This window comes from Castor canadensis, chromosome 10 (genome assembly GCF_047511655.1).
Source record: "Castor canadensis chromosome 10, mCasCan1.hap1v2, whole genome shotgun sequence".
Taxonomy (NCBI): Eukaryota; Metazoa; Chordata; class Mammalia; order Rodentia; family Castoridae; genus Castor; species Castor canadensis.
The window spans coordinates 59564259-59577945 of NC_133395.1; the positions used below are offsets into that span (position 1 = coordinate 59564259).

General features: G+C 34.6%; 1 protein-coding gene across 2 annotated transcripts in view; it reads left to right on the top strand.

Annotated features, from left to right (window-relative positions):
* Positions 1-13282, top strand: part of Lrrc63 (leucine rich repeat containing 63) — a 60115-nt gene extending 46833 nt beyond the window's left edge. Inside the window, exons 8-10 of one of the 2 annotated variants that reach the window (XM_074043369.1) lie at positions 451-534; positions 9370-9609; positions 12599-13282. In XM_074043369.1, coding sequence (XP_073899470.1) covers positions 451-534; positions 9370-9609; positions 12599-12845 — 571 coding nt within the window. In that variant the 3' untranslated portion in view covers positions 12846-13282. The remainder of the gene's footprint in view (positions 1-450; positions 535-9369; positions 9610-12598) is intronic. The other variant, XM_074043370.1, reaches the window with a different exon arrangement.
* Positions 13283-13687: the final 405 nt, after the last annotated feature.

Here is a 13687-nt window from a genome sequence, read left to right on the forward strand (position 1 = left end):
ACCAGAAGAAGCTAAGAGAGACCCAGGGATGGTTTCCTCCTCAGAACCTCCAGAAGGAACCAACCCAGCTAACACCTTAATCTTAGACTTCTGATCTTCTGTAGTCTGTAAAGAATTTCTCTTATTTTAAGCCACCTGGAAAATGGTTGTCAGCCCTAGGAAACTAATAGAGCAACTAAGAAAAACTATGTTTAAATTATGTTAAAATTTTCTCAGGTGTCTTTTAACTACCTCAAACATCTCAAGCTAGTGTAATGGCTAGAAGAATCATTCTTAGTGATCTTCATGATATTTGTACCATCCATAAAGAAAAGAACTCTATACAAATTTCAAGACCTTAGAAAAGTTTGGTTTCTCTATACTGTAAACAGTTTACTTAATTATATAATTCTTTCTTATTCCCAGTGACAAAACAATCATTTTTTACAATGAATTTTCTTTCTATCTAAGGTTATTTTCCTTGTCCAGTCTTGAGGAACTTGATATTTCCTACAATGAAATTACTTCTATTCCCAGTGAAATCCAGAAACTCAGGTATTTTTTGAAGTAATAAGTACACAGAAAGGTGTATGTCCCATTAGGGATAATTGGAAATGATAGTGATGAAAAACATTGAGTTATTTATTCATTTAATAGCCATAAACTATAACAAGTGAAGTGTGAGAAGTTTATAAAAATGTAACTTTTTTTAGTACGGGAGTTTGAACTCAGGGCCTTACACTTGCTAGGCAAGCACTCTACCACTTGAACCACTCTATCAGCCTATAAAAATGTAATTTGAATGATTTGTGTACAGTGTTTTTAAGATCTAATATCGTCAATAATTATTTGAATGACAATATTATGACTGTTTAATAGAATAACAAGATACTTTTGTCCATTTTTCTGTGTGGGTACTTATGGCTCCCATCCATTTAGTTAGAATTTTTTTGAATAAGTAAGCATATACATATATAAATTTCTCAAAATACACAATGTAATTATAGTGCTAAACTCTAATCCTTTATCACATTAATAAAAATGGCTGACAGTCATCTGAGTCTTTCTATGTCAACACCATGCTGTTTTGGCTATGATTTTAGAATAGTAACTACTAGGGAGGATATTTTTCAATAACAATCTCTTGAGTGTTCTCTTTATTTTTATTAGCATATATTAATTGTACAAAGGGGTTTCATTGTGATATTTCCATGCATGTATATGATAAAATTCACCACTCTATTACTCTTTATTGTACCTCCCCCCTTTAAAAATTTTTTATGGATTTCATTATTCTGTTTTCATACATGTGGTTGAAGTAACTGATGTTATATTTATCCCTTCACCCTCTCTTTTAGCCCTCCTCCCTCCTGATGGTTCCCACTCCCCCAAACAGACCCCATTTTACTCTTAAAACAATCATTTTACTTTGGGTTTTATTTTCCACATATGAGATAAAGCATATGATAGCTGTCTTTCTCAGTCAGGCTTATTATGATGCTCTCTAGTTCAACTCATTTTTCTGTAAATGGCATAATTTAATTCTACTTCATAGCTGAATAGTGCTCCATTGTGTATATTATGCCCCATTTGCTTGATCCATTCATTGGTTGATAGGCACATAGATTGATTCCATAGTTGTGCTATTGCGAATAGTGTTGATATGAACATGGGTATGCAGTATCTTTATTGTATGCCAACTTACATCCTTTTCAATACATGCCCAAGAAAGATATAGCAGGATCATATGGTAGGTTTTTAAGGAACCTCCATACTGATTCCCATAGTGGCTGCAGCAATTTACATTCCACCAACAGTGGAATCCTTGCCAGCATTTTCTGTTTGTTTTCTTGATGGTTGGCATTCTGACTAGGTTGAGATGAGATCTCAGTTTAGGTTTGAGTGATTGCATTTCCTTTATGACTAAGGATCTTGAGCATTTCTCCGTGTATTTACTGGCCGTTTATACTTCTTATGGTCACTATCTGTTCAATTAGTTTACCCATTTATGAACTGGGTAGTTTGTTCTTTGGTGTTTAATTTTTGGAGCTCTTTACATATTCTGAATATTAATCCTTTATCCAATGAACAACTGACAAAGATTTTCTCCCATTCTGTAGGTTGTCTCTTAATTCTGCTATCTGTTTCCTTTTCTTTGCAGAAGGATATGAAATTTGATGCAATCCCATTTCTCAATTCTTGCTGTTATTTCCTGAGCAATTGGAGTCCCATTCAGAGAGGTATACCTATGCCTAAATCTTCAAGGACTTTGCTAGGTTTTCTTCTAGTAGTTTCAAAGTTTCATTCCTTACATTAATATGTTTGATTCATCTTAAACTAATTTTTGCATAGAGTGTGAAACAGGGGTGTAGCTTCATTCTTCTACATGTAGATACCCAGATTTCCCAACACCATTTGGTGAAGAGGCTATCATTTCTTCAATGCATACTTTTGGTGCCTTTGTCAAAAATCAGATGGATAGCTGTGTGGGTTTATTTCTGGATCTTACATTCTATTCCATTGGTCTCTGTGTCTGTTCTGTGCCAGTGCCATGCTGTTTTTGTGAATTTGTCTATGTAGTATAATTTGAGGTCCATTATTATGATAACTCTATCATTGTTCTTTTTCTCAGGATTGCTTTGGCTATTCAGGGTCTTTTGTGTTTCCATGTGAATTTTAGGATTGACTTTTCTATTTTTGTGAGAAAGAAACATTTGAATTTTTATGGAGATTAAGTGAATCTGAAGATTACTTTCAGTAGTATAGCCATTTTCCACAGTATCAATTCTGCCAGTCTATGAACGTGATAGGGCTTTATTTTTGTATAATATTTAATTTTATTTGTAATTATCATACATCAATAATATAAGGGGATTTCATTATGATTATTCCCTACATGTGTACAGTGTACCTTAAAGAAGTACACCCCTTCATGGGACTTCCACAACTCTCCTTGTGTCTTCTTGAATTTTCTTCCTAAACGTTTTATAGTTTTCATTGTAGAGGTCTTTCACTTTCTTAGTAAGTTTATTCCTAGCTATTCAATTTTTTTAGGTCATTGTGAATGTGATTGTTTCCTTGATTTTTTTTTCTCAGTCTGTTCCCTATTAGTATATAGAAAAGCCAACTGCTTTTATATCTCAATTTTGTATCCTGCTACTTTGCTGAAAGTGCTTTTTGGGCATAAGAGTTTTTTCCTATCTGTATCAGTTCCATTTCTTTCTCTTCTCTATTGTACTGGCTAAGGATTGAATAAGAGTGGGGGAAGTGGATAACCTTGTTTCACTCCTGACTTTAGAGAGAATGGTTTTCCTTTTCCCGCATTTAGTGCAATATGGCTATGGGTTTATCATATACAGCTTTTCTATGTTGATATATGCTTTTTCTATTCCTGGTTACTTCAGGGCTTTTATATCATGAAGAGATGTTGACTTTTGTCAAAGGTTTGTTCAGCATCCATTGAGATGATTACGTGATTTTTTTCCCTTTATTGTGTTTATGTGCTATATCATGTTTATTGATTTGCATATGTTGGACCATCCTTGCATCCCTGGAATGAAACCAAGTTGATATGGCATATAATTTTTAATTTGTTGTTGAATTCAGTTTAAAAATATTTAATTGAGAATTGTTGCTTTTTTGTTGCTATATCCTTATATAGTTTTAGTATCAGGGTTACACTGATTTCATAGAATGAGTTTGGTAGTATTCCTCCTGTTTATGTATTATGGAACAATTTAAAGAGCATTAGTGTTAGTTCTATTTTAAAGGTCTGGTAGAATTTAGCAATGAATCTGTCCTGTGCTGAGCTTTTCTTTGTTGGGAGCCAGGTTATTACTGTTTAATTACGTTACTTGTTATAGATTTGTTTAAGTAGTCTATAGTCTCTTGTTTCAATTTTGGTAGGTCATATGCACTTAAAAATTTATTATTTCTTCCAGTTCACCAGAATGTGAGTTTTCAGTGAGTTCCCTAATGATTCCCTTTATTTCATCAACATTTGTTGTGATGTTCCCTTTCTCATCTTTAGTTATATTAATTTGAGTCCTAACTCTCTTTCTCTTGGTTAGTTTGGCTAAGGATTTGCCAATTTTGTGTTTCATCGACTCTTTGTATTATTCTTTTGATCTTCATTTTGTTAATTTCTGCCCTGATCTTTATTATTTCCTTCCATCTACCTCTTCTGGTTTGTCTTATTATTGTTTTTCTAATATCTTGAGGTACATTGTTAGATTTTTTATTTGAGATCTGTCTCATATTTTAATGTAGCCACACATAGCTAAAACATTCCTCTTAGCACTGCTTGTTCTGTCCCAAAGGTTCTGATAGGTTGTGTTTTCATTTTCATTTGATTCTAGAACTTTTTTTATCCTTCACCCTTATTTCCTTGATGACCCACTGATCATTCAAGAGTAATTTGTCCAGTCTCCATATGTTTGGGTATTTCCTGTTGTTTTCTTTGTTACTGATTTCTAATTTTACTCTATTGTGGTCTGATAAGATACAAGAAATTATTTTAATTTTCTTGCTTTGTGATCTATTTGGGAGAAAGCTCTATGGGCTGCTGAGAAGAATGTGTATCCTGTGGCTGTTGGGTGGAATATTCTGTAGATGTCTTTTAAGTCTATTTGATTTTTTATGCCATTTAATTCTGAAGCTTCCTTGTGGGCTTTTTGTCTGGATGTTCTATTAGTAAAAGTTGCATATTAAAAGCACCCACTATTATGCTGAGGTCTAGCTTGTTTTTATATCTAGTAGTGTTTGCTTTATGAAATTTCATGTACTGATATTTGTTTCTAATTATTACATCCTCCTGATAGATTATTCCCTTTATTGATATAATGTGACCTTCTTTGTCTCTTCTGACTAATTTTGGTTTGAAATCTGCTTTGTTAGATATGAGTAGAGCTACTCCTGCTTGATTTCTGGCTCCATTTGCTTGGAAAATCTTTTTCCATTCTTTCACTTTAACCTTGTGTTTATCTTTGCCATCGAGGTGCATTTCTTGTAGGCAACAAATGGTTGGATCTTGTTTTTTAATCTAATCTGTGTGTTTTCATTGGAGAATTGAGACCATTGGCATTCAGACTTTTTATTAAAAGTTATGTGGTGATTTCTGCCATTTTGTTGTGTTTAGAGTTGTTTTTGATCTTCCTACTCCTAATTTTCTGTGTATTCATCTAGTAAGATTTATTTTTTCCCCATTTTCATGATTGTATTTATTTTCTTTCCCTGTCCATAACATTCCTTTAAGTATCTTCTGCAGCACTGGTTTTGTAGAAATGAATTCCTTTAGTTTTTGTTTATCATGGGATATTTTAATCTGTTTCAATTATGAAAGATAGCTTTGCTGAATAGAATAATCTAGGTTGAGAGTTATTTTCTTTCTTTTTTGTGGTACTTGGGTTTGAAATCAGTCTCACGCTTGCTAAGTAGGTGCTCTACCACTTGAGCCACTCCACCAGCCCTTTTTTGTGTTGGGTATTTTTGAAATAGTGTCTCACACACTATTTGCTGGGGCAAGCCTCAAACTGCAATCCTCCTAGAATTGTAGGTGTGCCTGGTAGGAGAATCATTCCATGCCCTCCTTCTTTTAAAGTTTCTGTTGAGAAATCTACTGTTATTTTGATGGAGTTGCCTTTTTAGGTGACTGGCACTTTTCTCTTGTGGTGTACAATATTCTTTTCTTGTTTTGTGTGCATAATGTTTTTAAATAATATGATGTCTGCTCTTGTCTGTTTGGAGATTTAAAAGCCTCCTGTATCTGGATGATCATCTTTCTCAATTTTGGGATTTTTCTGCTCTTACTTTATTGAATATGGTTTATATGCCTTTAGTTACATTCTTCTATATCTCTAGATTCTTAGTTCTTGGTCTCTTAATGCTGTTCCATTTGTATATCTTTATTTTTTTCTTCATCTTCATCTGAGTGTTCTAATACATATGCCTGTCTTCAAGTCCTGATATTCTGTCTTCAACTAAATCCAGTCTGTTTGTGAGCTTTAACTCAGGTTTTTGACTTATTGAGCTATTCCTTTCCAGAATTTCAGTTTTATTTTTTCATAAATTCTACATCTTGTTAAATTTCTTTTTTATGACTGAATTGTCTTGTTTGTTACATCTAGCTCTTTATTTGAGTTCTCCTGGATTTCATTCAGGTATTTACTCATGCCCTATTTAATCCCATTTATCTTTCTTGTAATCATATTTTTTAATTCTTTGAGATTTCATTTGCTACACTATCAGTATTTATTACTGTCAAATTGTTGAGTTTTTTTCATATTTCTTGCATCTCTCATTGATATTTGCACATCTTAGTATAAGTCATTGGTTGGAACTTCTAATTGCCTGTAGTCTTCTAGCTTAGGTATTCTCAATATTAGGGAGGACTGAATAGTGTCTGGTTTGATGTGCCATTTCTCACAGTTTACTTGGAGGTACAGCTCAACAATGAGAAGATCACCAACTAAAACCCAAATCAGATATTTAAAGAAAGTGAAACATAATCTACACTCCAGCAAGATTTTACCTATAGGACTAGTGTTCTAGGGAACATTACTTTGCAAATTATTGAAAATATACCAGTTAATAATTAGGTAGTAAAATGAGTGGAAAGTGAGGGAAGGAAAAAGGAAGTAGGAAGTTGGGTGGGGGGAAGCATATGGACGAAAGTGTATCAAATAATAGTGTTTGACAACACAGTATAATTAGTGCAAAGCCAATATAGTCAAGAAGGAAGAATAGAAAAGAATGAAAATTTTAAAAACTGAAACATTTTAAAATGAAAATTTAAAGCATTAATACTTCTCACTTGGTGAGGAGAAGCCATGCTCCATCTGTGTAGTAGGTGTTTACCTCGTATCTCTGGCCCTCTGAGCCTGTCAGTGGCTCTCTCATAGTGTTTGATATGGGCTCGCCTACATCAAATTTTAAATGATTTTAAAATTTTAAATAAGTACAAACTTGACATTTTAGTTGTAATTGTCATTTAACAAAATTTTGAAGAATTTATATTTTTAATATAATAAATTTTTCCATTCTAAAATGTATTTTGTATTTTTAATTTTTTCAGATCTTATTTTATGTTCTTCATAAAAATTTGTGACTCACTTCATTCCTGTTTCAACAACCTTTCTAAGCGTTTTGTAATTGTGTTCCTATTAGAAACATTTCTCTTCTTTCTATTTTTATGGTAGTGGGGCTTGAACTCAGGGCCTGTGCTTACTAGGCAGGCACTCAGCTACTTGAGCCACCTCAGGCCTTTTTATGGTTGCTTATTTTAGAATAAGGTCTTGTGTTTATGCCTGGACCAGCCTGGACCTCGATCCTCCTATTTACACTTCCTGAATACCTGTTATTACAGGTGTATCCCACTGTGTCTAGCTATTTGTTGAGATGGGGTCTTATTTTTTGCCTAGGCTGGCCTCAAATGGTGATCCTCCCCATCTCCACTTCCCAAGTAGCTGTGATTACAAGTGTGAGCCATTGTACCCAGCTTCTTATTTCTTAAATACCTTTCCTAAGTGTTTTATAATTGTGCAGCTGCTAAGAACAACTGCTATTTCTGCTTAAATTATCTATTTTGGTGGTATTAGGATTTGAACTCAGGGACTTGCATTTGCTATGCAGATGCTTAATACTTAAGCTACACCATTTTTACCTTAGTTATCTTTCAGCTGGGGTCTTTTTTGCATGGGGGCAGCCTCAGACCAAGATCTTCCTATCCCTTCCTCTTGTATAACTAGAATTACAGGCATTCCTGACCTGTTTTTAGAATAGTGTCTCACTAACATTTTTTTCCTGGCTGACTTCAAACCATGAACCTCCTATCTCTGCATCTCACATAGCTGGAATTACAGGTATGCACCATCACACTCTGCTCTTATTTCCAACTTTAGCTGATTATTGCCAGTGCATAATAGGGAAAGGCTGTATATTTCTTTAATATAATTTAATATCATGTAATCAAATTCTCTTATTAATTCTTTCTGAGTTTTCTTTGCTTGAGCTGATTGATTTTCTAAGGACATAATCTTATCTTCAGCAAAATGATTTTTTAATATTTATATCAATTACTTGATTTCTCATGTGACATCTTTATATTTTAATGGAATTTATCCAATTCATATTTATTATGAATGACATATTTAATTTCTGCTTTCCATTTTACCTTGTATTTGCTATTCTTTTCTTTTTCTTTTTTTGCCTTTTTTCTTTTTTTGCTCAGAATAGTATTTCCTATTTGTTCTCTTTTTCCCTCCCTGGTTAACTTTGGAGTTTTATAATGTTTTCTTAATCTGTTCCTGGCCATCTTTCTTTTTCCAAAATTCATAATCAAACACATATTTCCTTAATATTGTATACCACACCCCACCATGATGGTCTGCTTCCCCACTGCTACCTCCACCAAAACTTGAGACTTAGATTACTTTCCTTTTCTCACTTTCCCTCCAAACTCACCTGTGGTCAAAGCTCAGTCAAAATCCACAAACACAGGAAGATGCCAGTTCTCTCCAAATAGAGCCTGATGTCATGCTTACATTTACATGACCACGAAAGGTCCAGTAGTCCCACTGTGATTGAATAATCCAGGCCCAGTGACTTCCTCCTAGCCTCATTGTTTTTAAATACCCCATTTATTCGTATTTTAGTATTGTTAGCAAGTCACAATTATAGAACATAATTGTGGGGCTCTGAGATCTGAGATTAGACCGTCCAGGAGAGGTCAGAGGCCCCTGCTGCTCTCTACTAAAGTCCATGTATCAGCCTGGCCAACTATAATGTGTTTGACAAGTTGTCTTCGATTTGATTTTTATATGTCCTTCATGAACAGACACTTGTCTGTCTGCTTATAGCACTAATTAGAAAGAAGATAAGTGACTAAAGAAAACAATACTGAGACAAGTGAAAATGAGAAAATCAGACATGCTTCTTTTTAAATACAGGAGCAAGGATTATAAGAAGCAATTGACACAGTAGAAACTAAATGGACCCGGGTGTTAAAAGTCAAAGTATAAAATAATGCATAAGACATTTTGATCAGATAAAATTGTACTGTTTTTATTAGGCTTGAATGAAAAACTGTATATTTGTGTTCAATTTGTCTATGAAAACATTTTTCTGTATATCATCATACCATACTATATTCATTTATCTCTCTGTGTTTGTGGATTTTGACTATGCTACTCGCACAAATGCTCTTATTTACATTATAATATATTGGTTCAGTTGTTTTATAAGTAAATTCTCTTTATTCTAAGGAAATATTGAAATACATGTTTTATTGCAACTAAGTTTGATACCAATTTTCAAGAACCCTGGAGCAGAATTTTACTTCAATATTATAAATTAGGTTGATATCTTTTAAAATGTGGTTTCCTTTATTTACAGATCACTTGACAAACTGACTATTGATGGGAATTACATGACTTCTTTACCACCTGCAATTTTAAGGCTTAACTTGACAAAAATTCACTTAGAGAATACTTATACTCATCATACTCTTTGGGCAGAGAATTCTTTGAATAGTCCTCTACAACTTACTCACATTATTGCTTTGTTCATTATCAAGAATAACCTATGTCGATTTTACGATGTAATCTCAGCAAAAATTCAAAAGTTACTAAAAAGGTGAGTAAATTCTAAGGTGCTTTTAACCAAAGCACACTTTTGAGTATTTAAAAATGTATTTAAAATCTTTCATAAGTCTTTTTATGAATTATAAGGACCCAGAAGTGTTTTTTTTTTAAATTGTTTATTTCTAGGGGAAAATGTTTTATTGCATTCTAACTTGATAGAGATCAGGAACAGAGCAGACATACATAGGGCAACTTCTCCCCATCATGAATGGATGACCAGATTGGGAGTCATTACTGATAGAGGTCTTAAACTCCACTTACTTACAGTCCACTCACATCTGTCTCTTATTTCCTTCAGATGGTATGAAACCATTTTTCCTTACATATCCATCATCAGTGCTCAGACTATTGATTTAACAAATATTTGTTGTATGCCTATGTAAAATGTTTTCCCAGGAGCATATAAATTATCAGTATTGATTCAATAAAAGACAGATGCTATATTGTGGATCTTGAATGTCCCCCAAAAGCTCAAGTCATATGTTAAAGCCTTGGTCTCCTGGGTAGTGCTGTTGGATAGGAGGTGGAACCATTAAGAGGTGGGGCCTAGTAAGTGGTCTTTAGGTCTTGGGGGCATGCCCTTGAAGAGGATTGTAGAATTCCAGTCCCTTCCTCTTTCTCTTTGGCTTCTTGGCCATGAGTAAGTGGCTTTGCTCTGCCACCCACTCCTACCGTGGTGTGCTGCCTCACCACAGGCCAAAACAATAGGGCCAGTCAATCATGGACTGGAATCTCCCAAACTTCAAGTCCAAATAAACCTTTCTCTTTATAAGTTGATTGTCTCAAGTATTCATAATAGTGATAGGAAGCTGACTAACACAGCAGACAACCAGAACAAACTAATAACCATTGGAGAAACTGGGAAAAGTGATGAAAGATCCACCAAAAAAACCAAATCAGGCCCAGAAGTTTTCAGTATCAATATATTGTGGTATCGATGCTCATGGAATTTTATTGCACATGACAAAGTAAAACAAAATGTCTCCAAGGGAAAAACATTCCTTAAAGTATTAAGTGATAAGAATTTAAGGATTGATTAGGTGGTAAACAGATGTGGGCACAGAAGATTTGGATTCACCTGCCAGAAACATCCTCAATTTAGACAGCAAAGATTCCAGAAAATTAAGTTCAAATGAATATTGTCCCATAATTCAAAGAAATCAAATAACATGAGAAAACAATCCACCAAGAATAAAAGTCAGCAAAAACAATTAACAGATACGAATCTCTGAGAATCTAAGATACTAGTACAAAATAACTTTAAGTGTTTTAATAATTAAAATATAGTTAAAAATAGTTAAGGAATAAGAGATCACCAATATGACCAGGAAAATATGAAAAAGAAATTTTAAATGAAACAAAAGTCTAGACACTAAAAAATGCCATCATTGACATTAACTTGTTGCACAGATTAATAGCAGGTGATATACACATGGAGAGAAATGTCTGGGAATTATAGTGAATATAGTGATAGGAGGTAAAAAGGCATGAACAAAAAAGAAAAAGACATAATATGCTCTTGGAAAGCAGGAACTGAGAATGGTGGGAGTCATGTGAAGGCAAAGTTAGTTACAGGGATGATAATTGAAGGCTTAATGTGCACCAGAAAGAGAACGGTAAATGAAATTATAGTATGTCCATACTATGGAACATAATTATGTTATTAATAAGAATGGAGTCAAACAAAAATATATCAACATGGAAAGTTGCTCAAGACATTTGTTAAATCAGAAGAGCAAATAGTACAAAGTGAGGGAGCACACATATGAAAGAGGTTTAATTCACTTAAGAAATAGTCATGTGTCTGGGAGCTGGAGGGTACAATCCACACCATGAGCTTTAGTTATTCTGGAAAGGGGAGTTACACTGGCTGAATGCAGAATAAGGAGGAATTTCTGTTTACTTATACACTATTTAGAAATTTCACAAGGACAGGTTCTCATGTAAAAGTGACTCAAGAGCCAGGTGCCAGTGACTCATGCCTGTAATCCTACCTACTTGGGAGGCTGAGATAAGAGGACTGTGGTTTGAGGCCAGCTTGGGCAAAAAGTTCACAAGACCCCATCTCAACCAATAGCTTGGGTCTAGTGATACGCACCTATCATCCCAGGCTATGCAGGAGACTGAGATCAGGAGGATCATGGTTCCAGGCAAGTAAAGTTTGCAAGATGCCATCTCAGTGAAAGAAAGCTGGGCATAGTGGTGCACACCTACCATTCAAGTACTAAAGGAAGCATGAAATAGGAGGATCAAGGTCCAGGCCAGCCTGAGCAAAAAGTGAAACCCTGTGTCCAAAATAGCCAGAGCAAAAAAGACTGGAGGTGTGGCTCAAGCTGTAGAGCATATGCCTAGCAAGCATGATGCTTCAGTACTGCATTAAAAAAAAGTGTGACTCAAGTGAGTTGTAAGTAAAAGAGGCCAGAGAAGGAGAAGGAGGGATTACAAATACTGCTGGGAAAATAATGGTTTGATGTGATGGGTATGGAGTGTCAGTGTGAGAAAATAAAAACATATTTGAGATGGATGTTGGTGATGGTTACACAAAAATATTAACTATACCCCTAAAATAGGTAAAAGGACCAAATTTTATTTTAAATATATATATACAATTTTTAGCAGAGAAAAATACACACACACGTACATATATAGATATACACACACATACACACACATATACACACACACATGTATATAACAAATGGAGCTTAAAGAACTCCAAGGGAACAGAGTCAGGACAGAGAGTAGATACATATACTTTTGTTTTATAAAACATAATTGTATTATACATATATTGACCTTATTGTTTCGCTCTGTTAGCATTTCATTTTTCACTTGATGGTAAGTGCCTCGTCTAAATGATAAACTCAATGGAGATCAAGGTCATATTCTATAGAACTTTGAGTTTCACATAGCATCAGTCACAGTGTTTTCACTTTAGTAGACACTTATTAAATACTGACTTGATGTTTCTTCCACATCAGCACATCCAACTGTGATTGGTGTCATGGTGCCATGTTTGGTGAAGGTTTGCGTATCATCCGATCCTGCGATATTTTTGGAGCATCACAGCTTCCTATTATGTTTCATGTCTGTTCTCCTCCCTGCTATATGAAAATGAAGGAAAGCACTTTCATTTTTGAAGGTTTGCCACCTAGAAGAATATCTCTAAATATGGACTGGACAAAAGACAGAAAATACAGTGATATATCCTACCTGAAAAGCCATTAATGCTTCTGCATTAGTAATTCATCTCTGAGAACAGGTACTAAATAGAAGACATAGAATCTTCTCATATGATTCTCTTTGTAATCATAACTCCTTATGAAAATTTGTGATTGTTAGGAATTTGTTGCAGAATAATTCCTCAAGAAGGATCAGTGAGGGCCTTTGATTTCAATGAAGATCTGGAAAGTTTTTCAGAGCATGTTGACTATAGAAAAAAAGTGCTCAAATCTTTTGCAGAAAGAATTGTGTCTTACATCTGGTCTTTCATGGATCCATACTAAATGACAAGACAGCATTTCAAAGTTGTCTCTGAGGTTGGTACTACATATGGCTTCAATGTTCCACACTCAACTACTCAATGTTATTTTGTCCATTCCTGTGCAAGTCTGTCCGGTGCCAACCATCTCAGTTACTTTACTTTCAGAAATAAAAGATTTATTCCAGACTAGTTTTTAGTTGTTTTAATTCATATTCATTTCCCAAGCAACTGGTACAGTCAGGCATAGTGGTACATGGCTGCAATCTACAATCCCAGCAATCAGGAGGCAGAGGCAGGAAGCCTGCCCAGGTCAGTTGGGACTACATAATGAGACCCTGTCTCAAAAAAACAACAGCAGCCAACAGCATCAAACAAACAGGAAAGAAAACTCATAAAATTTCCAATGGCTACCTTGACCTTCATCATACAAAGCTGAGGTACCGGCCATTAGCCTGATTGCATAGGCTAGCATGGCCTTCAGGGATAGCACAAGAAAACAGAGTAGAATTTACAATATTACATTGCAAAGAAACATACCTAGGGTGAGCTTGAGACTTAAAGAATTAATTTTGATAAGAGGAAGGAG